Source organism: Cydia fagiglandana, chromosome 5 (genome assembly GCF_963556715.1).
Source record: "Cydia fagiglandana chromosome 5, ilCydFagi1.1, whole genome shotgun sequence".
In the NCBI taxonomy this organism is placed as follows: Eukaryota; Metazoa; Arthropoda; class Insecta; order Lepidoptera; family Tortricidae; genus Cydia; species Cydia fagiglandana.
Window position 1 is genome coordinate 4,332,343 of NC_085936.1, and position 23,095 is coordinate 4,355,437.

The 23,095-nt window shown below is 39.1% G+C and overlaps 1 protein-coding gene across 1 annotated transcript in view; it reads left to right on the forward strand.

The window, feature by feature from the left end:
- The first annotated feature begins 2,918 nt into the window (after window positions 1–2,918).
- Window positions 2,919–23,095, forward strand: part of LOC134664270 (uncharacterized) — a 121,239-nt gene continuing 101,062 nt past the window's right edge. The window contains exon 1 of the mRNA XM_063520818.1: window positions 2,919–3,071. Coding sequence (XP_063376888.1) covers window positions 2,919–3,071 — 153 coding nt within the window. The remainder of the gene's footprint in view (window positions 3,072–23,095) is intronic.

The window sequence follows — 23,095 nt, forward strand, 5'->3', positions numbered from 1 at the left end:
GACACGATCTTATTTGTAGAGCAATAAAAGCGTGTCACATATTTCTGCGGCCTTCGAAGAGTGACGTATTATTGCAGGTTGCAGGTGACTGTACAGTTTCCAATTATCATAATCATCACACATCGTAACTTTTACAGCATTTTTGGTGCAGCGGAATGGTGTTAACGGAATTGGTATAGATAATTCCAACTGAAATGGTAAATTAAGGTTAATATTAACGTAATTAATGATAATTAATCATTAGGGTTGAAATTGTTTATACCTTTTTTTTTTAATTGTTTATACCTACTTTAACCCTTGTTTTACCTACCTTGTTTAATTTTTAATTGTTTATTGTTTGTTGTTTTAATTGTTTGTACTATTGTACCTACTTATTTTGCAAATAAATACTTATACTTATATACCGATTCCGTTAACACCACTCCGCTGCACCAAAAATGCTGTAAAAATTGCGATGTTTGATTATCATACATAGGTAATTAGGTATGTACTATGTATTAATCAAAGCATTAAACATCTTCCCATTAGTTTAGCGACGTGTTATTTAATAACAAGAGGCATGTCACTGACGTGCCGGGTGGAATGTAGCCCTAGCATGTCATTAACTCATTATAACAACTTAGAGGTATGTAACTTTTGCTTCCTTACCTCTTCCTACGTTTTACTGGATTCTTAGACAGTTATTTTTGTATTACCGTAATAACAGTAGAAATAACTGGATTTTTCGAAGGTTGTCTACATGTGTTAGATGAAGTAGGTTTGTTATTACATATCACATAGTTATGTTATACGAATTATTATGAATAAATATATGAAGTATGAGAAAATAAACAGTTATTTAGGTACCTACTACTTAAGTTACTTACTTATTTCTAAATCACTAGGTATTTTTATTTGAACCCAACATGCTATAAGAATAATAAAATTATCTGCTAAAGTACAGCAAAAATATAACATCAGATCAGATTGCTTAACCTTGTGACCGCTGTAGTCTTACAATATCCATATACAAGACTTACAATATCCAGCTAATTTCGCCGCAGTCGGATAAATAACAGAAAACTTCGTGTTGGTTATATTATACCGACACAGAATAAAGCACACCATAAGTGTTGTGGGCCCCATGTAAGACTTCTAGCGACGCGATGAAATCGCGGAGTGAGCCACGCCTGGTACTGTCGGCGACACGGACACGAAAACTTCTAAATATTCTTCGTCGAAAAATTCTAAGCGGTTAAAAGGTTAATGGAATGTTGATTTTCTATGAATTCTATGATTCTCCAGCAATGTCAGGAACTGTCGTTCCACTGATCAGTGCACTCGTAACAACGAATCGATTATCCACTTAGCTTAAAACAAGCTATGAATTCTATGATTCTCCAGCAATGTCAGGAACTGTCGTTCCACTGATCAGTGCACTCGTAGCAACGAATCGATTATCCACTTAGCTTAAAACAAGCTATGCCTATAGCTATGTCTCCATTGTGGAACTAGACAAAACAGTTCATTGTTTAACTTTGTCGCAATCCTATCACAATGCTTGAGCAGTGAAAGGAATCTACTAATGAATCATTGTGTTAATATGAAATCTTAGTAATGAAATTATAAGGAAATTGGATAATTGATACTGTTTCCGTTCGCTGGTTTTAGTTGTTGTTTCCGTTTGGCGTAAGAAATTTATTGCTTTTAACGCCAATGCGATAATGATTATCTAATCGTTCATTCAATACTTTCAATAGTAGCGTAATTGTTGAAGCCTGAAATATTGCAATTCCACAGACAGACATGTACAATGATTATAGGGCCCGATTCGGATGTTGAAATAGACATATTAGATATCTTTTAGACATCACTAAGATACGATAACGATATGTTTAAGATCTAACCTGTCAAATTTGACATTTGCGCGATTCTGGAGATATTCTTGAACGATTTCCACAGGATACGACTTAGAGATCCAATTCACATCTAATAGATATCTTACTCTATCTAACGTAAAAGTGACATTGGTTGCCCGAATTGCGCTGGAAAAGTGAACTAGTTGATATCTAAACTATAACGTATCTAGAATGGATCTAGTACGTGTCGTCTCTTGTGAATATCTTGTAAACGCTATGTTGTGCTGTGATATGATGGTAAACGATCTGATCCTTTTGACTGCCAATAAGAAGGTCAAGCACTTTTTTAGTCTTACTGTATGGATGTGATGGTCGTTCTTGTATACGTGACAGCGTGATAAAACGGTGTCCGTCACTTTCTATCCCACGGTGTTAAAAAGTGACAGTTATTTTATCACGTGGATGCAAATGGATAAAGCTATATATAATAAGCCGGCTGGATCCATATAGGCACGTTCATACCTTCTACTTCTTTGATCTTATCAAAATGTGGCGAAATTGTTTAATTTTGTGACCACAAAGAAAACCACCAGTTTCCCTGTATTCACCCATAATTGCTCTACAAAAAATGTAAAACAAACTCACTTAAATTTTTTGTCGCTATTGGCGACATGTTTCGGGTCCTTCAGGGTCCTTCCTCAGGCTCGAGTGCTCACGACTGTTACACTGCAAAACATGTCGCCAATAGCGACTAAAAATTCAAGTGAGTGAAACCGTTGTCGTCTAAATAGTTTAAAATATGTCTGACGAAAGTTTAATTTCGATTAAATCAAACTACTGAAGAGCTGGCGGCTACTTTGCACAACGTATCAGCATTGCGATACAGCGAGGAAATGCCGCCGGCATCCTTGGTACAATGCCTCAGGAGCCTATTTTAGATTTAAGCTTGTTATTTAATTTCGTTTAGTTAGTACCACTGTATATATATAACATTGTATGTAAATACATGTTTTTAACAAACTACTTAATTTCAGTGACCATGAAGACACGTGACTGCTGCCACGACTTAAGCGCCCGGTGATGGCGACCGCCGGGATGGCGGCCGTATACCACGAGGAGTTGCGGCCGCAGCACTCGCGAGATAACTCCCGCGACTCTGGCATCTTCCACACCACCAAGGGGCTGTGGAACGCTCCGGGGGAGAACAACTGCTTCTTGAATAGTGCTGTGCAGGTGAGTGTCTGAAAGTAATGTTCTGGCACAGAATAAATAATAGTACTGCCGTTCAGAAAAGAAACTCCCTATAAAACCGAAGTTTGACAGCGGTTCAGGGTCGAATTATGATGTCCCTATCTAAATGGCACTGTCCCTTTCGGCTATTTAGGGTTGTCAAAATTCAAGCCATTATCTTATCTGTGGTCGTGTACGCAAAGGGACGTCAAGTTATGTCAACCCTAATAATAGCTCGGAGCAATGGTGAGCCGAGCGGAGCCGAGTTTGGCCGAAGTCAGGAGTTTCGCACCCCTGGTTCTGGGTAAAATTGGGTTCACTTTAATTTTTGCACTACGAAACGCTTCTGGGAAAAGCTACATCTAAAACAACGCTGTACGCTGGGCTGTGTACTGTCTACATTGTTTTCAATTACGTTTCTGTATGTTGGTATTTCTCACCAGTTAAAATTGGCAGCCTACTTTGTTATGTGAGATTCACCGATACCATTGTTGATGTGATGGCATTGGCATCTTCAAAAAACAACTATTAGTACCTACCTATTGTCCTTGGTTTTATTTTTAGCTCAGAGTGCAAAACTTTTGACTAAAATTTTTGTTTCATTAATTTTAAAATGTTTACATTTGATAACGAGGTCATGACATCTACTCTAACCTAAATTAGTGCGAGTAGGTAGGTACTCAAATAGACGGAAAGCAGTACAACAATTTAATTTAATTACTATCTTGATTGGGCCGACATCTCGTGATGAGAGCGGAAATGTTCAACTATGAATCAGCCGGTGTGAACTTAATCTCGAGAAAAGTGTGATAATTACTCACTTGAACGAATAAATGGAATGTTTTGACTTAGTTGACCCCTTAAGAGGTTTTAGAAAAGTGTTCACTTGAGTTGAGTGACGCCCTGACGCCAAGAAAAGTACCTATCGACTTTGCCCATGACGACTGTCTTTAATTTATCCTTATGGGGCCCACTGATTACCAGTTCGTCGGACGATATCAGCCTGTCAGTTAAATGCAAAATTTGACAGCTCCCGACAAGACAGGCTGATATCGTTCAGCGAACTGGTAATTTGTGGACCTCTTAACATCTTTCAAAGCCACATAGCTGCGCATAAAACCGAAAGAACATGAAAAAAAACCGGGCAAGTGCGAGTCGGACTCGTCAGACAGACGGACAGACGGACGGACAGCGAAGTCTAAGGCCCGGGTCTCCTATTTTATGCTGTACGCGGCGTCTGGCGTCAGCGTCAACGTTTTTGAACAAAAAAGACGCTGACGTCGACGTCTAAAACAGACCACAACAGTACATCTCTATAGTAAGCATCGTGACGCAGACGCTGTAAGCGGCCGATGGCGTTTATAGGAGACCCGGGCCTTAGTAATAGGGTCCCGTTTTACCCTTTGGGTACGGAACCCTAAAAAAGGTTGGTATAAAATGTTTACGCAGCACTCGCGAAATTCTTTGAGGTGTTGATTAAATAAGCAATGGCTAAAGCCGATGGATTCGCAAACTGTTGGCTCTCGTAATGGGCGCGCGTGGGCGGGACTTGTGTTCACACTTTAAAAGCCGCGTACGTGAGTTTACAACGTAAAAAACTTGGGCTAAGTAGCTTATTGTTGACTTAAATTTATAGTTTTAAAATAATCATTAAGCAATTAATTTAAATCTTTAATAAATCGTGTGACGTAACCTAACAAAATTAGATTTCGATATTTCTAACTAACAGTCTGAATTTAATAAAAAAACAGGTTTCCGAATCATTGCCTGTTGTAGAAGAAGTATTTTTAGGGTTCCGTACCCAAAGAGTAAAAACTACTCAGACTCCACTGGTCTGTCACCAGGCTGTATCTCATGAACCGTGATAGCTAGACAGTTGAAATTTGCACAGAAGATGATGTATTTTGATGCCGCTATAACAACAAATACCTAGTAATAAACGGAATAAAATAAATATTTAAGTGCAAACAACAAACGTTTTTTTTGCAGGGTTTGCGTAATGGTACGGAACCCTTCGTGCGCGAGTCCAACTCGCACTAGGTCGGTTTTTTATTAAAAATAGCATCGTACTTTAGATAAAACTTAAACAAACAACACATTACCGCGAAGCGCTTAGAACATGAAAGTTTTTATATACTTCACACCATCACAATCCGTGGACCGGTTTAAAAGCTTCCAATAATCCGAAGGTACCTAATACTCAGTGATAAATACCGGTATAGAGGGCATTAGAGGCGACGATGGGCATTATTCAAATATCGGGTAAGCCAGTCCCGCTAGAATAAATAATCTTCGATTAACAATCACGATTAATGATTACTCACACATGCCTTTGGCAGATTAACCTCTAGCCGCCCAGAGACCTATAAAAAGTCTCCTATTCCATTCTAATTTGAACTTTGTGTTGACAAACTCAAAATTTCATTTTGCTTGGCAAGGTTTGACGTATGGGCGGCTAGAGTTTAAAATTATTCAAGCTACCCACGTTTGACACTCGTAGGGGAGTCACGATAGAGATACAGTGATTGCAAATGTGTACAGATATTTAAATTATGTATGTTTATTTATCATTTAGACGGAACTTGATTGGTTAAGAATTTTTAATTACAAGTATACATATTTTATGGTAGTCTAAAATGCTTTATAATATTATGTTGTGTACGTTCGGTAATTAAAAGATAAAGTGACGTTGATTTGTTTATATAGTGGCAGCAGAAGCAGATATACATCATTCTGTGAAAATTCAACTGTCTAGCTATCACGGTTCATGAGATACAGCCTGGTGACAGAAAGACAGACGGACAGTCCAATCTTTTTTACCCTTTGGGTACTGAAAACCTACACATAATTGTTTTGAACACCGGCTGTTTAATATTGACATGACACGACATCTTCATCATAATTCATAACAGTCCTAAGAATTCCAACCCGTTTTGTTTTGGGTACATAAATACAATAGAAATTATTTCATCATCACCAGATCGAAGTTTCCACTTAGCAAAGTCTATTATCTTTGCATACGTACAAACAACTCGAGGCAGTACCATGAAGTCATATTATTTTTACGGTCAAAAGCAAACATATAATAGTGGTCACGCCCGGCTGGACAATTTAGTTTGGCGACACTCGTAACGGTGTGTACTCATTTACATTTATTCTCGACGGTTCTCTAAATAGAGCTTTACAACCCACAATTAAAGCTTAAATTTGCATGCAGTTGTGTGATGACGGGTTAAGGCTTACAGGGGTCGTCTGTTGACGTGACTTTTGTACCAATAAGTGTTAAAAACTGTAGAATAAACTCGTTGGATTAAACCTTCCTGCTTAAGCAGTAACTGCATCTTATGAACATAAAAGACGCACGTATAATGTTTTAATTTACTCAGACAGACATGAAAATCTGCGAGCAGATTTCATAGTAACTTTTAAGACAATGCATTATGATTCCCACACTAAGGTCTACTTTCGCAATGCGCACACATAACTTACGTTACTTATAGGTTACGTTTTATATATTTTTTTGTAAACAATTATAAGCCTCATTACAAGGATAGTAACAAGATGAAAACGGTTCACAGAAATATATTAACAACATTCCTGCTTGTAGCGACTTGATAAATCTGATACAATTTACATACACGTAATTACGACACGGGCGAGGCAAAAAAAACAAGATGGCGGGCGAGGAAGCTGCATCAAACTCTCATTAAAATGCCTGCACCTATGATACTGCGGTGATGGACAATGGGACCCGTAATAGTACGAGGCACCTTAGCGGTGGTTTAGTATTTTTTAAGGTAATAACAACATTTTATGTTAGTCATTATGTTTATAAAGACAGTAGCTAAGTAACTGAACATTTCAATACGAGTAACAGCTAATAGAAGATATAGGTACTTAGGAACTGTTTCATCATTACACTACCTACCTATTATTTTTGTTTTACTTTGGCAAAGCAGCTTATAGACTCTGCCTATCGTATCGTATAAGTGCCTACCATGTTCACTGTAGTATACTTCAACTTTGAGATAACGTTTTATTTTGATTTTATCTCCGTTGGAAGTGTTGAAACTTACCTTAATAGTCCAGATAACAGAGGAGACGAAATAGTTCTATCTTAAGATAAAAAACCGGTTTTGTTTATGCCGGTTATGGTATTGACTCCAACACAGTCAGGAAAGGTTTTACCTTTTTGCATGCTTAAATATGTCTAAGTTAGACCTTTCATATATATGCCTGTTCTAAAACAGCACTTGATTTCTTAAGAGGAGGGGTAACGCAAAACTGTAGTTTTTATATTAAATTTTGACACACATAAACGTATACTTATACAAAAATACTACTTACGATAGAAAGAAGTCAATCAAGAAGAATCAAGAAGTCAGTCGTGTCTAATTTTCCTTTATTTTCAGCTACAATATATTAATTACCTACTATGGTTATCCTACATACCATACAATAAATTTTTTGATTTTGGTATAATGTAGCTGGGGTGATATAGCCGAGGGATTTGACGAGAAAAATCTTAAACAGAATTAGATTTTCAGAGTAATTGACATTTTAAAATTTTAAAAATCCCGTGCAATGGCCATATCTTCCGTTGAAATTTTCGCGCGGTGATCCATATCTTTCGTTCCTAATTTCCTGGTTATATGCTCCCCCTTAAGTGTCCTCATCATCATCATCATCTCAGCCATAAGACGTCCACTGCTGAACATAGGCCTCCCCCTTGGACCTCCTAAGTGTCCTGTCCTAAGCTTAATGTTTTCTTATTCTTACCTTGTCTTAAACCTTAAATGGTGTGAACGTGGCTCGTGCCAGGAATGCAAGAAAAAGCCAAAGCATTCACATTCGTCTCGACGCGACTGCAGTAATGAGTGATGGCCGGTGAAAGGCCTAATGGATTATATATTATGCACATGCTGATGATGCGAAATGCATGGCTTTAAAAGGACATTAGTATATTCAAGTGAGCCTTAAAGGTCACAAATCATACGATACATAAGTAGGGAGAGGGAGTCAATAGTCTGGGTATCGTCTTGGGTCATCCCATTAGTTTTTCGTCAAGTTCTTAAATTAGTCCTATTCTGCTTTCGTCACTCATTCTACATTGAAAGCCACCGACGATTGTGACAAATGTAGAATGGGTGACGAAAGCAGAATAGGACTAATTTAAGAACTTGACGAAAAACGAATGGGAAGACCCAAGACGATACCATCGTCTGAAATGTCTGAATATAATATTTTAATATTTCACTAACACTTATAATTCGTCATACTCCGAACTTGAGAAGTACCTTCACATATAAAAATTGAAAAAATATATATATAAAAGTAGATATCAATAATATTTTCAATTATTTTACGTCGTCGGTCGCAGCAAATTCAGGTAGAGCAACATTAAAAGCAAAAGTCTTCAGATTTCGTGACAATCTAATCACACAATGATATGGTAGTAAATTAACCTAATATTACATTAAGAAAATTAAACAAAAACAATCACAGGAACTGAATAAACCATGATGTGACTCCAGTTAAAAACGGTACAAGTTCCATAAAATTTGTATGAAACTATTGAAACTTATACCGTTTTTCACTAGAGCCACTATTTTGATACATTTAATAGCGTCCTCGTTCTCATAAAAGTCACTCCCACTATTTAATTGGAGCACGCTATAGCCCTATCAATCTCTCTAAAAGAATACATTCACTATTAACTTTCTCAAGCTCTTACCTGACTTTCAGTGTTTCCAAAAAGGAACTCTATTTAAAAGACGCCACGGTTCATATTAGGAGGAATAAGGAAGAAAGATGGGATGTCCATGAAGTTAGGATTACATCATTGTATCGTAAGTGTCCGGTCTCAAGGTGTCTGATTTAATTAGAATCACGCGGGCGATGACCTCCGAAAAAACTCAAATCCGCGTCTGGGGTGTTGGCAGTTCATGCAACTTTTACGTGTACGGCTTTTAATTAATTTCTGTATTAACCATGACCCTGTTTCTGCTATCGTCGTGGAGAAACTGCCGGCCTAGCCAAGTTTACAATCGCTATCGCTTCGACAACTAAAAGCATTATGTCTCTCTTTCACTCTTTCATATTAGTCTGACAGTGACAGTTGCGTTTCGATCGCTACGGAGCGTAAGCGATTGGCACCTTGGCTACGTGGTCTGTTTTCTTATAGAAGATATCTCATTAACTCATTATTTTAGATTACGGTTAGGTGGGATAAATATAAGACACGGGTAAAAATAAAGACTTACCTAGTTCTTAATAAACACTCAAAAACGTAATTTACTTTTTTTTTAAATGGAATAGGGATGAAATATAATAAGTTTTTAGCCTTATTTGTACCCTTGTATTATATTTACCCCACCTGACCCTACAGAATACTTCAGATGTGCAAGTTCGGAAAGGTGGAAAAGTGCTCGAAAATTTCAGAGCATTTTCTTAGGAAATAAAGCAAACTTTCGTTTTGGAAACTGAAAATTTCGATCCCCATAAGACTGAAGTCACTAATAGAAATAGAAATAAGTATACCTACGTTATTTTATCCATCCTAGAAGCATTCCATATTAATCCATATCTCTCTTGCATAAAATGAACGTTTTATTTTATCACTTAGGTTCTAGGTGGTTCTGGTTCCTTTAGTGGCCATCTCGACCATAAAATAGAAACAAGCAATTGCTTTAACACACTGGGTGTTTGCGGTATGCTCTTACCTCATACCGGTACTATAAACTGAAGTACTTATGAGCATCGCTCTTTACGAATTAAGTAAAGAACAAAAACTGTTAACAAAAATTAAAAATCAAAACAGATTATAGCAGTCAATTAATATAACCAGTAGTTGCCCACAGATCAAAAACTGCCACGACAAAATGCAAGTTTCATTCGTCAAAATATACAATGGAATGGTAGGCCTTTTTATAGGCCTCTGGGCGATTGTTCATCCAAAATCTCTTAGCAGTCATCTCGACGTCGACGAACGTGCGCGTGCGATTGCCTCATATGTGTTTGCGCACCTGTGTCGCGCTGAGCCCTTCATTGTTTGCCGAGCCCTTATCTCTTCCTTATAGCTAACAGTACTGCGGTAGATTACGGTCGTTGAAGTTGCTTTACATTTTAACGTACGTAGAAAACAATTATGGTAAACTTTGATAGATTTACCTTAGCTAGTTGAAATGTTTTACGTGTATTACATAATCTTACTCCAGACGGGACCGACTTGCTAATTAAATAATTTGGTACCTACTAAGTATCCTTAGCACACTCCGCTGTAGGTAAGGTACTCAGAATAGGTGCCCAAATTGGTCCTTTAGTTTAGACCAAGTACTGTTGAGGAAATAAAGAAAATTTTATGGCTCTTCTACACGATGGGCCAACGTCGGCCACTCCAAGGGACGCATTTATGCGTTAGAGGGAGCAAGTGATATTGCTATCTCATTCTACCACATGGCTGCGTCCCTTGGAGTGGCCGGCGTAGGCCCATCGTGTAGAGGAGCCATTACGTTCGTTTGAACCGAACGGTTGAAGGATTAATCGCTAAAAGGACGCCAAAGGAGGTGATGATGTAGAACAGCTTTTTTAGCGGTAGCAGCGGTAGCAGACCGTTCATAAAACAACATGTCGTGGGTCTCTATTGTAGGTATTTTATATGTCCGGTAATAAAATGTCTTAAACAATGTTGTTGATCACATCAGGGTTATTACTCCCTACATTACAAATCTGTGTGTATTTCCCTGTTTGTAAACTCGATCCGACCGGCGTTTACCTTAACTTCAGTCACTGTTCTCTATAAACTTTTGTTATGACAACTTGCCCTCGTTACAACGCTTTGTATAATCGAGCTAACTATAGATTCGTAAACGCTTTTGATCGGACGTAGTTCGAATACGATTAGTTCGAGCGAGATGAAAGTATCGGTATCGTTAGCATTTAAGACGAAAGTTGATGACCGCCCCGTAACCGCCTTACATACAAACGAAGTCCCCGTTTTTGATGTATATCAACCACAGATACGACCCATCGTTTGATTTTTTTCTAATTTTCAGTTATTATAAGAGTTTGGAGCATTTAAAAATTGGATGGGATTTGTTTTTCGCTCCTAACTTTTATAATAATCTCTTTGGTCGGTCCCTCATGTCTGAGGATCGTGTTCAGTATCAGGGTTGCATCTGGAGCGGATGATCCGCCTCCACCAGTGTTTGTCCAACGCGTCTCTGTAGAAAACGACCGTGTAGAAAGCAGAGGATGACGAGTCTTTAACTTTATAATAATCAATCTAAAAAAGTCAAGGGGCACAGCTATGGTTAATATATGTACTTATAATAAAATGTGCAGAAATATTTTCCATAAAGTTAATATCCAGGAAGGAAAATGGGGACTACGTTTGTGTGGAGAAGCGGTCGTTCACTATCCTCTACAACGTTCTTTGAACAGGTGCGCGTATACAGAAGTTATTTTACTAACTGTCGGGCACTCTCCTCACGAGCTGAGTGTTTACACGAAGCGCACGTGAAAGGCTTTTATGGAAACTGTCTAATGGAGTTTAATTGCTCTTACTATACTACGAATTGATTTTAATAGTCCCCGAATGGTTCATATTTTTGATGATTAGAAAATTACAGAACCTTCCATTCGAAGTCAATTTATCTAACGAAATTTTCATATCAAGTATCATAAAGCGGTGGTGGCCTGGTTGCTGAGTGCATCTGACGTCCAACTTTCAATCCGGAGGGTGTGAGGTCAAATCCTGGCTCGTATCAATAAGTTTTTCTGAACTTTCGTGCGGAATATCATTTCAAATGTAGCTTTTTGGTGAAGGAAAACATCGCGAGGAAACCCGCATATATCCGCGAAGAAATTCAAAGGCATAGTATGTGAAATCCCCAACCCGCATTGGGCCAGTGCAGTGTGGGGATAAAGCCCAAGCCCTCTCACGTAGGAGGAGAGGAAGCCTGTGCCCAACAAGAGGAATAACAGGCTGGATTACTATATGCAGATGTCATGTGGAATTGTGGAAACTAGCCTCATCCCACTCTTCAACTATGCCTGGATACCTCAGGCATGTTTGTATAAACCACTAAGTTGTACCGCAGCGCAAGTCCCCAACTCCCCACGCTGGTTCAATGCGGGCTGGGGACTTCACATACACCTTTGTTTGTGGATGTAAGCAGATTTCCTCACGATGCTTTTCTTTCACCAAAAATCTAGGGGTAAATATCAAATGATATTTCGTACTGACGACTTTAGACCGCAACCAGCAAACGCTAAAATGAAACAACAGCAGATTAATCGTAGCAAGTAATCAACGTTGGTATCGAAATGAAAAATGCTGGCAATGATCTTGGAGGCAATTTGAGGAACAATAATCCGGCGCAGTGATAAATGCGGTCTCGTTAGTTTGATGGAGCACGCGCATTCCGTGGGGATTAATACACGCGCGCGATCCACGGTAGTTTATCGCACTTATTCATTCTTTAATCTACATTTCGGTGTCAGAGGTAAAACTGGTATTTTTGCCAATATGACATTCAGTTGCTTATTGCATATGTATGTTTAAAAAAATGGTAAAGGTGAGCAGACTCATCTTCTCAAGCTCGGGACATCTCAGGATTGAGAGACTGATGAAGTGATGAGGTGGTAATTATTGTAGTGTATGCGACACCCAGCTGCTGATTTACATAAATCTGAACATCGTTTCGACCATGTGGTATACAATAATGCAGATAATAAACTAAAGATACAAGTTTTTTATACTTTTTTGTCCCTTACTCAATATTTGACCAGTGTTTTATCCATTCATAAAAATATATGTATGAGTAAAATGTGATACAAACGAATGTGCAAAAGTATTCATTTATTTCGTTTATAGTCCTGAGACCATCATTCTATAGTGCTCTATTAAGAGGCAATATATATGCAATTATGTTGATTATGTGCCGTAAAATATAAACGAGATATAATACATATTTTTACGAGATCGTAATCTGATTTGGATTAGAATTTTGAGCACGTGTTAGCATGTGTGACGTGCTATAAAATTGGACACCATGTGGATACAGAATTACTAATAAGTGATATGGAACAATTGTTGAATATAAAACTATTTTACAACACCTTTGGTAAATTTAAATTACCTAATATACTAAGTATTGTGGTAACCGGTGGGAAATGGACATAGAATCACATATTCATGATATATACATAACGGTACCTACTTAGGTGAGATTAGAATGCCATAGCAACTCTGTTATATTGTAAAACTACTTAATAGTGACATTTGTTATTCAAATGAAATAGTTTCTTAACATGTATCATACTTAATCGTAACATACCTGACCTACCAATAACGGCGTGCCATAAATGTTCACTAGGTAAGCCGAAGTTTATTTGGCTTGCTATTTCTAGAATAAAGTTCTCAGATGTCTCTAAATAGGCAAGCCAATGGGAATCGAGTTCTATAGACGCTCCGCCACTCTCGCCACTGTAACATACACATTATTTTCAAGAAATAATAATTCACGGTACGAAACGAAAGGTACAACAAAACTGATAGGTACACTCCATAATTAGTCTATTCACGATGACACCTGTAATTTCAATAAAAAATCTCATCATCTCAGCCATAAGACGTCCACTGCTGAACATAGGCCTCCCCCTTTTTTGGGGGGTGAATGCCATAATCGCCACGCTTACACGAGTACACCGAATTTGAGGGACGCTGCTGCCCGTCCACCGGTGGTCTTGGACGTGGTTTAAGGACATACCCGGGTCCTGGACGTAGTTTAAGGACATACCCGGGTCCATTAAATAATTCCATTAATAAAAAATCTACTAAATAATTATACTGACATAAAACTAACCCAACCATCGCCACCTGAACATCTATTTTCACTCACAAGGGTGCTACAAAATTAATCGATAAAAAAATGCTGCTATAAAAAAAGTCGGTCGTGACGATAACACTTGAATATCCATACCATTCCGTTCTAGTCTTGTATACTTATAACTGGAGGCTTATTCTGATTGTATTAACAAGTTATGAATTTGATCGCGATTTATTAGAGCCCGTCTAAGGGTAACATTCCATTTCTAACCGCAGCTGCATTACTGTCAATTTTACTATGGAAATTGACAATGACAGCGACGCGTTCAGTACCGGTAGTGCAGCTGCGGTTAGAAATGGAATGTTACCATAAGATAACTTATTTGCACCAGGTGAGGGAGTATCATTCTAAACGTCATAATTTCATAAAAAAATTACATTATTGATGACATTCCCATGTCATTGCAAATGCCATGCAGAGTTAACTTGGTCTGACTCTATGGACGTGATCTGACAGTGTCAAAAGAGACGTTTCTGGGTGGAGAAATGTCACTTAACATTTCCATAATAAATCTAAATCAAGTTCATAACCCCTCATTACAATCAGAATACCCCTCCTAGTCTTTCTTACTAATAACTTGACAATTTTTTCTACGACACCTGTTGAAACATCTGTCGATATCGGGTCGATATTTCACGCAGCCTGTTAGGCGCGTGCGCAGATGAATTCAAATTCGCCTTTAATTAAATGTCAACCATGTAATTAACATTTGTAAGCAAAGGTGTTCTTCATATAGTTTTCTTTAGATCTTGTGAATACATATGTATTTTTTTGTTATTGAAGCAATTTTTTGTAATAGTCTGCATGCAAATTATGTTACATATTAGTTCGATACTTTCGATAACGCATATTTCAACGGAAAAATCAAAAAAATCGGATCAACAATGTTTGTCTTATAGCGGCAATCAACATTTTAACCATTACAAAATTACGGTAGATATAACCTCTATTATGGACGCAATTACAAAATTAAAATGAATTCCGTGTAACTTTTAATTATTATTGCCTCTGCTGCAAGCCACAAGTGTATAAGAACAATAAAATACCAGTAATATGGCTTATAATACAATGTTTCTTTTTTCGCGAGGCTTTCATGAGATACGCGGTTTTTCTCGCGCGCAGCTGCGCTGTTACTGTCATCACTACCTCTATCATCTTACTCAGGCAAACCAGCGAAAATATGGTCTCTAATTTCAAGCAATGTTCACGAATCAAAAGGCCCCAATAATACTGGTTTCTCTGAGGCATTATTAAGTAAAACCTATGGGAGTAAGAGTTGTGCGCGGGACATTCCGTCGTGTGCCGATATCCAGATATTTCCGTGCACACTTCTTCATTGATTCTTCCACTAACTATAAATATTTATGTCTGACAGGTCGTCTGTTTCCTTGATGGTTATCGCCGTTAATTTTATGTTGGTGTTATAGCTCTATCGTGACGGACCTTTTTAAGGTACACAGTAGCTGTGTCTAAATAGAGACTGTTTCTTTAAAAATATTTAAATAGTTATACCTAGCAATACAGGAAGCATATTATGTATAAGACTTGTGATAACATGGCGCGGAAAATGAATTAGAGAATCACTAGATATGTGACGTTCCACTGCAAAAGGCACCTTATGGCGGTTGGCGCTTACGCTATTATTAACGCCGCTTCAATATTATTGCGGCCGCCATAAGGTACACTTTGTCGTGGAACGTCACATATCTTTACTAAGTATTTCATATCTAATGAGTTCTAATTCATTTCCCGAATCGCGCCGACAGTCCGTTGTCGCTAGTGGATATTAGGTACCTAATACAGTGGCACAACGTACAACACAGAATATTTTAAAAATGCGTTTCGGACTTAAAATATGTATGTACTTACAACTTTCAAAAGTGTTGTAGCTAAGTTGTTAGTAAATATACAGTTTGGCAAAAAAGGGTATAAATTAAAAAGTGGGAACACTGTAGTGTCGTCAGTTTCAAACCAATTAATATAAGAGAACGGAACGACACTACAGTGTTGCCACTTTTTAATTACTACTCTTTTTTGCCAAGACATTTACGTTAGCAAAATTTCCGTGCATCTACGGTTGAAATGGTTGTTTCATGACAATCATGACCGCCATCAAAAGTTTAGATTGCCGCCGTTACTTAAGTTGGGATCGTGATTCAGTTTTAATGCAATATAGACTTAATTGCCTTAAGAGCCCGTCGTGTCGTAAAAGATAAAGTGCAGTAAAAGAGCTAGAACCCTGCTGTATTTAATTATTTAGTTCATAAAATATTTTACGGTCTCGTTTTAATTTATCACCACTCGTTAAGAATTTCCTATTTTTCGCCCTTGTATCGTAATGTAGAGTTAGACCAAAAAAAGTCTGCAGCAATTTTGATAACCCACGCAGTGCAAGTGTTATTTTAACCGTCAAACTTCTATGAAATTATTTCATTTAAATAACACTTGCACTGCGTGACAAAAATATAACAAAATCTGTTAAGTACTACTCTAGGATATCAATTAAAACACTGTTGATGTTTTCGCACTTCATACATTGAATACGCACATTTAACCCATCTCCTCGTAAAATCTAGAACAAATCGTTTTCTGGCCTCATAAAAAACAACTCAATATTATAATTATATGAATTTGTAAGCGTCCCGGACGGTTGAACACAAATTGTTATTCAAATAGCGGTTGGAGGCTATGCGATAATTCGGTCCAACTTTTTAAGCCAACACAGATACGTGTTTTTAAGTTCAACGGACAACACAGTACCACCACCAAACCACCAGCGGACCAGACATAGAATTTTTCGTCGCAAAAACGAGTGCTTGACAAAATAAACCATCGATAGGACTAAAGCTCTGGTTTCCTAGGATGTCGGTGCCATCATATAGCGGCCGAATACTCAATCCATAAATATTTAGACGTATTATTTTGTATGAAAACGGCAGCTAGATAAATGACGGCACCGCTATACTAGGAAAACAGAGCTTTAACACAATAATTTTTAAGAAAAAAAAACGGACTTCCATGGGGGCCGATGAAAGATTATTGTAGATGGTACACTATGTAGAAAAGGAGGTAAAACCACCCACTTTTCTACTAGCATTTCGCTTCTGTATAATGGCTCCTCTACAGGATGGGCCAACGCCGCCCACTCCAAGGGACGCAGCCATGCGGTAGAATGAGATAGCAATATCACTTGCTCCCTCTAACGCATAAATGCGTCCCTTGGAGTGGCCGGCGTTGGCCCATCGTGAAGAGGAGCCATGAGGGTCGTAGTTCTAGCCTAACCTAACCCACTCCTCAGACAGCAGTTTGGTTCTGTGCGGATCGCAGTTCGAACCTAATCAAACCCACTTTTCAAGTAGCATTTCGTTTCTGTAAGGCTCGCAGTTCTAACCTAACCTAATCCTTGTTCGGTTCTGTGAGGATCGCAGTTCAAACCTAACCTAACCCACTTAATGGCGCATGCCGTAGTTTAAGCGGGAGGGGCTAGTAAGATTGGCATCATCGTACTTTATACCTACATTAATTTTATGGTAGGTAATCATAGTTGTTTATTTAGTTAAGGTATCATAGTGGTTTTCTGGGTCAAGGTCCGGGTCCGAGACCGGGTCCGAGTCCGGGTCCGAGTCCGGGTCCGAGTCCGGGTCCGAGTCCGGGTCCGAGTCCGGGTCCGAGTCTGCGTCCGAGTCCGGGTCCGAGTCCGGGTCCGAGTCCGGGTCCGAGTCCGGGTCCGAGTCCGGGTCCGGGTCCGAGTCCGGTTCCGAGTCCGGGTCCGAGACCGGGTCCGAGTCCGGATCCGAGGCCGGGTCCGAGTCCGGGTCCGAATCCGGATCCGAGTCCAGGTCCGGGTCCGAACCGGATCCGGGTATGAGTCCGAGTCCGGGTCCCAGTCCAAGTCAAAATCGAAATTCGTAATCACCAAACGTGTACCATGCGTCATTGAAGAGTTCTGTTCTGATTAGAGATGGGCGGCGGGTAAATACCCGGGATAGATATCGGGTATTTATCGGGTATTTACCCAATCTACCCGGTATTTACCTTTTCTACCCAAATGAGTGGGTATAAATAAAAGTTGGAAACGGAGTTGTAAATTGAATGGAGATATTGCAAATAACAGTTTTTTTGATACTCATGTAGTTATATAAAACGTATAATATTTGTATTGACTAAGAAAATTGACAAATGTTTAATATCTTAAACATACGTTCTACAATACGTGTGTTTGTCACTCTACTCCTCCTAAACGGCTGGAACGATAACGATAAAATTTTGTGTGTATATTTCAATGGGTTCCTGAAGGGTTGGGAAAAACAATTAAACCCGGTAGGTGGCGCTGCTATCGGTATATAGCCAAATTCGATTTACTGAAACCGATTTGGGTGAAATTTTGTGTATATGACTATTATATATGTATATTTCAACGGGTATCTGGTTGGTTTGAAAAACTATTGGACCCGGTAGGTGGCGTTGCTGTCAGTATATCACCTAATATTAAATTACTGACTGAAACCGATTTGGATGAAATTTTGTGTATATATTTCAACCGGTACCTGTATTGTTTGAAAACACTATTGGACCCGGTTGGTGGCGCTGCTGTTGGTATATCACCTAATATTATTTACTGAAACCGATTTGGATGAAATTTTGTATAAGTATATTTCAACCGGTACCTGGATTGTTTAAAAACACTATTGGCTATATATATACCGATAGCAGTGCCACCTACTGGGTCATATTGTATTCTCATCATCATCATCATCATCATCAGCCTACTCTCGTCCACTGCTGGACATAGGCATCTCCTATTGCACGCCATTGAGCACGATTTCCGGCAACTTTGATCCAGCTCTTGCTGGCCGCCTTGCGAAGATCATCGCTCCATCTAGTCTGAGGGCGTCCTACTCTACGTTTGCCGATGCGCGGTCTCCACTCGAGAACTCGTCAACCCCAACGGTTATCGGTTCTACGGCTAATATGACCGGCCCACTGCCACTTCAGCTTGCTAATCCGGTGGGCTATGTCGACGACTTTAGTTCTCTGACGGATGACTTCATTTCGAATACGATCCCTCAGAGAGACTCCGAGCATAGCCCTTTCCATTGCTCGCTGAGCGACTTTGAATTTATGGACTGACCCTACCGTGAGTGTCCACGTTTCGACTCCGTATGTCATCACGGGTAGGACGCACTGATTGAAGACTTTTGTCTTCAGGCTCTGTGGGATTGACGACGTGAAGACTCGACGCAGCTTCCCATATGCTGCCCAGCCCAGCTGTATCCTTCTATTCGACTCTTTCTCGAAGTTGTTCCTTCCTAACTGCAGTATTTGCCCGAGGTAGACGTATTCCTGAACAACCTCGAGAACAGCCCCTTGTACTGAAATAGGTCCCGGAGCAACACATTTCTTGAACATAACTTTCGTTTTGTCCAAATTCATCCGGAGACCTATACGTTGAAAAGAATCAGCTAGACCGGTCAGCATATGCTCTAAATCCTGCAACGTCTCAGCCATGGTGACGATGTCGTCCGCAAATTGCAAGTGTGAGATGTATTCGCCATTAATGTTAATACCATGTTCCTTCCAGTCAAGCGTTTTAAACATATCCTCCAATGCATTTGTAAACAATTTGGGGGAAATCACATCCCCTTGTCTCACACCACGATGCATGGGGATAAGCTTAGTCTGCTGGTTTTGGACTTGGACGGCCATGGTAGCTGCGTTGTACAGACGTCTTGGATATATCACTAGTCGACTTGGCATCGCTGCAGGGAATCCAGAACAGCCCAGACTTCAATGGAGTCAAAGGCTTTCTCATAGTCCACAAATGCTAAGCACAGGGGCCGATTATACTCTTCAGTCTTCTGTATAATCTGCCGCACTATGAAGATGTGGTCTATGGTGCCGTATCCTCCTCGAAATCCGGCCTGCTCCGGTGGCTGAAATTCGCCGAGTCTTCGTGCTAGGCGGTTCGTGATGACCCTCGAAAACAGCTTGTAGATGTGGCTTAGGAGCGAAATGGGTCGGTAGTTCTTCAATAGGGCCTTATTTCCCTTTTTGAAGAACAGCACGACTACACTCCTACTCCACACCTCTGGAGTTCTCCCATCGAAAAGAACGGCGTTAAAGATGTTCTGGAGCTCCTTCAGTGCAGGTTTGCCTCCCGCTTTCAGAAGCTCGTAACGCCGCCCTCGCCTGGGGCTCTTCCATTTTTAAGCTGCCTGAGGGGCATCTTGATTTCGTCAGTGTTAATTTCTGGCAAGTTTTCGGTAAAGTGGCGGATTAATGAGGCTCTCGAATCCTCATTTTCGGGATCTGGTTGAGATCAAACAATTTAGATACACACAAAATTTCATCCAAACTGGTTATAGTAAATCAAATTTGGCCATATACCTAACGAAAAAATTACTGTATTAAACGATAAATAAAATAAAATGTAGAAATATCAAAACCAAAATATGACAACACTTAAAAAATAGTAGGTATATAGGTATAAAAAAAAAAATCACGAAAAAAAAAAATTGTGTACAAAAAAGTTGTGAGATTGTGATTTGTATACTTTATTTTAACTTATTTTAATATCTATACGATAATAATATTGATATATCTTAGTTATATAATGAATTTCTTCAATTATACGAACAAATTTTAAATACCCAACAATTTGGGTAGATACGGGTAAATATCGGGTAGATTGGGTAGTTTTGGGTATTTTCCCGGTATTTACCCGCTGGCGCCCATCTCTAGTTCTGATCATCATCAGCAGTTCCACTTCATCAAATGCAACAGTTTTTAATGAAAATGCTTGATTTTCTGATGTAAATACAAAAATCTCTATACGCATGCCTTTAAGATTTGAGGAGTTCCCTTGATTCCTCATGGATCCCATCATCAGAACTCGAGCTTGACAAAAATGTGGCTTAAAAACTTAACTTGCTTAACAAACATAACGAAGAGGACAAATCGCCAACCGTGAACTATGCGTCGTTAAAGAGTTCCGTTCTGATCATCATCAGCAGTTCCACTTCATCAAATGTCACTTTTTTGGGTGTATATGCTTGATTTGTTGCCTTGTTGTATATGTATGCCTTTAAGATTTGAGGAGTTCCCTCGATTCCTCATGGATCCCATCATCAGAACTGGGTTTTGACAAAAACGGGACCAATCTGTATGCATATACATTCAATCAAAAAAATAATTTTCAAAATCGGCCCAGTAATGACGGAGATATGGAGTAACAAACATAAAAAAAAATAAAAAAAATAAAAAAAAAAACATACAACCGAATTGATAACCTCCTCCTTTTAGATTTGGAAGTCGGTTAATAAAACTGGCCATTTAGGCATTCGCGTTCGATGTTCAAATTTTGGATGGACCGACCGATTATTGTCGATTATGGTAGCATCTACCGTCACTTGTTTTTTGCAAGGCCCAACCGTGGCCCTTTGAAGATTTACAGGTACAGTCAGCCTAACACTATAAAAGTACACAACACACAGCACACACACACACACACACAGTAACACACAGTATAAAACAAACAAACAGTATAAAAGTCCTCTATCATTCCTACCTCTATCACTCTTTCACAATTAGTCTTCGCACAGAGCAGGATGTTGAGGAGATGGCTGTGTGTCAAATGTTGGAACCAATATATGTAAGTCAGTCGTGTAACAATAGAGGCGCGAGGAGGGCGCCCAGCAGCGCCAAGACGGTAGCGTCACGGGTCGCCGCCTCAGGAAGGAACTTATCGTGGGAACCCCGTGGGAACACACTAGACGCCCTTCCACCTGCGCTTAATTACGACGTAATTACGAGTATCATTGTATTCTAAGGAACCCGTGTGCCGAAAGCTGAAATGGTCCTTTGGTGTTTGCTGGACCAAACTATAGGCACAGAATAAATAATAGTACTAAGTACAGAAGACTCACTCTCTAACAAAACGCTTCTGTTACGATCAGCACAGATATGGCCGCTAGGTGGCGACAGCGCCACGTGCGGCTTATGGCAAACCCCAAAATTGGGGCCGAACGGATGTACTTTTAGCTACCTGTAGCAAAGCGACGAAATCGCGGAGTGAGACACGCCTGCTATAGGTCACAATTCTGGCTGTTGGTAGAGGCTAGAAGCTACGCAAAGGTTTTCTAGTAGAAGGTAGCTTAGTTTCGGGGATTTAATAGACTAAATCTAGTTTTAGTCATTACCTACTAGTACATAATATGTCGCCTGCAACCTAGGTCGAGTCTATTCGGAAAAGAAGAATCGTGCAATATATTGGGCTCCATACATTCTACGATTCTTTCCGCACACACTCTATTATCTGGTATTTAACTACAACTTCCTACTAACCGCCTCAGGTAAGTGGCGATCGGTTAACAAAAAGTTTATTCTTTCTGGCACAATTTGACATAACTAGTACTTTATGTCTAACTTAATGATTTTTTGATTTTAGGTATAACTTGAATTGTCTATACCTTGAAAAAAGCTATTATTTAAAAGTTTTAATAGAATTCGTGTATTTTATTGTAATCATTTCAGTAGAGTGTAAATTCAAATCCCACGCGGCCATAATTTCGACTTCACGTTGTGGGTCATTTTATTGCATTTTTAATAAGCGGTTTTGTGGGTGCCCGTCACGGTGCATGATTTAATTGTTTCATTCTGTACGTCTTGAAGAACTTGTGCTGGTCATCTACTTTACTGTCTGTGATCTTAGAATACCTTCAACGGTATTTTAATTTGAATTTTGACGCTTTACATACATAATAAAAATAATAATTGACAAAACATGAAATGCGTCTCTGAAGTCTTATAACTTCGAGTTACATAGGCACGTGCGATGATGCGATGAACAATTGTGCGATAGGTCACTATTTGTGACAGCCCTAATGTATAGTAGGTATTCATCAGATATATCAGAACGAACAAAGTGCTTACAAATACTTGATAAATGGTTTAGTAAAATGAATGTTTAGTTAGATAGATATTACTACGACTACCCCCAACACCCTACAACTGGGCCCCATTTCTCGAACGATATTAGACTAATATTATAAGTCCACGAACTGTCAAATCGTATGGGTGGCCATGACAACACACTAATAATATTAGACTAATATCGTTTGAGAAATGGGACCCTGT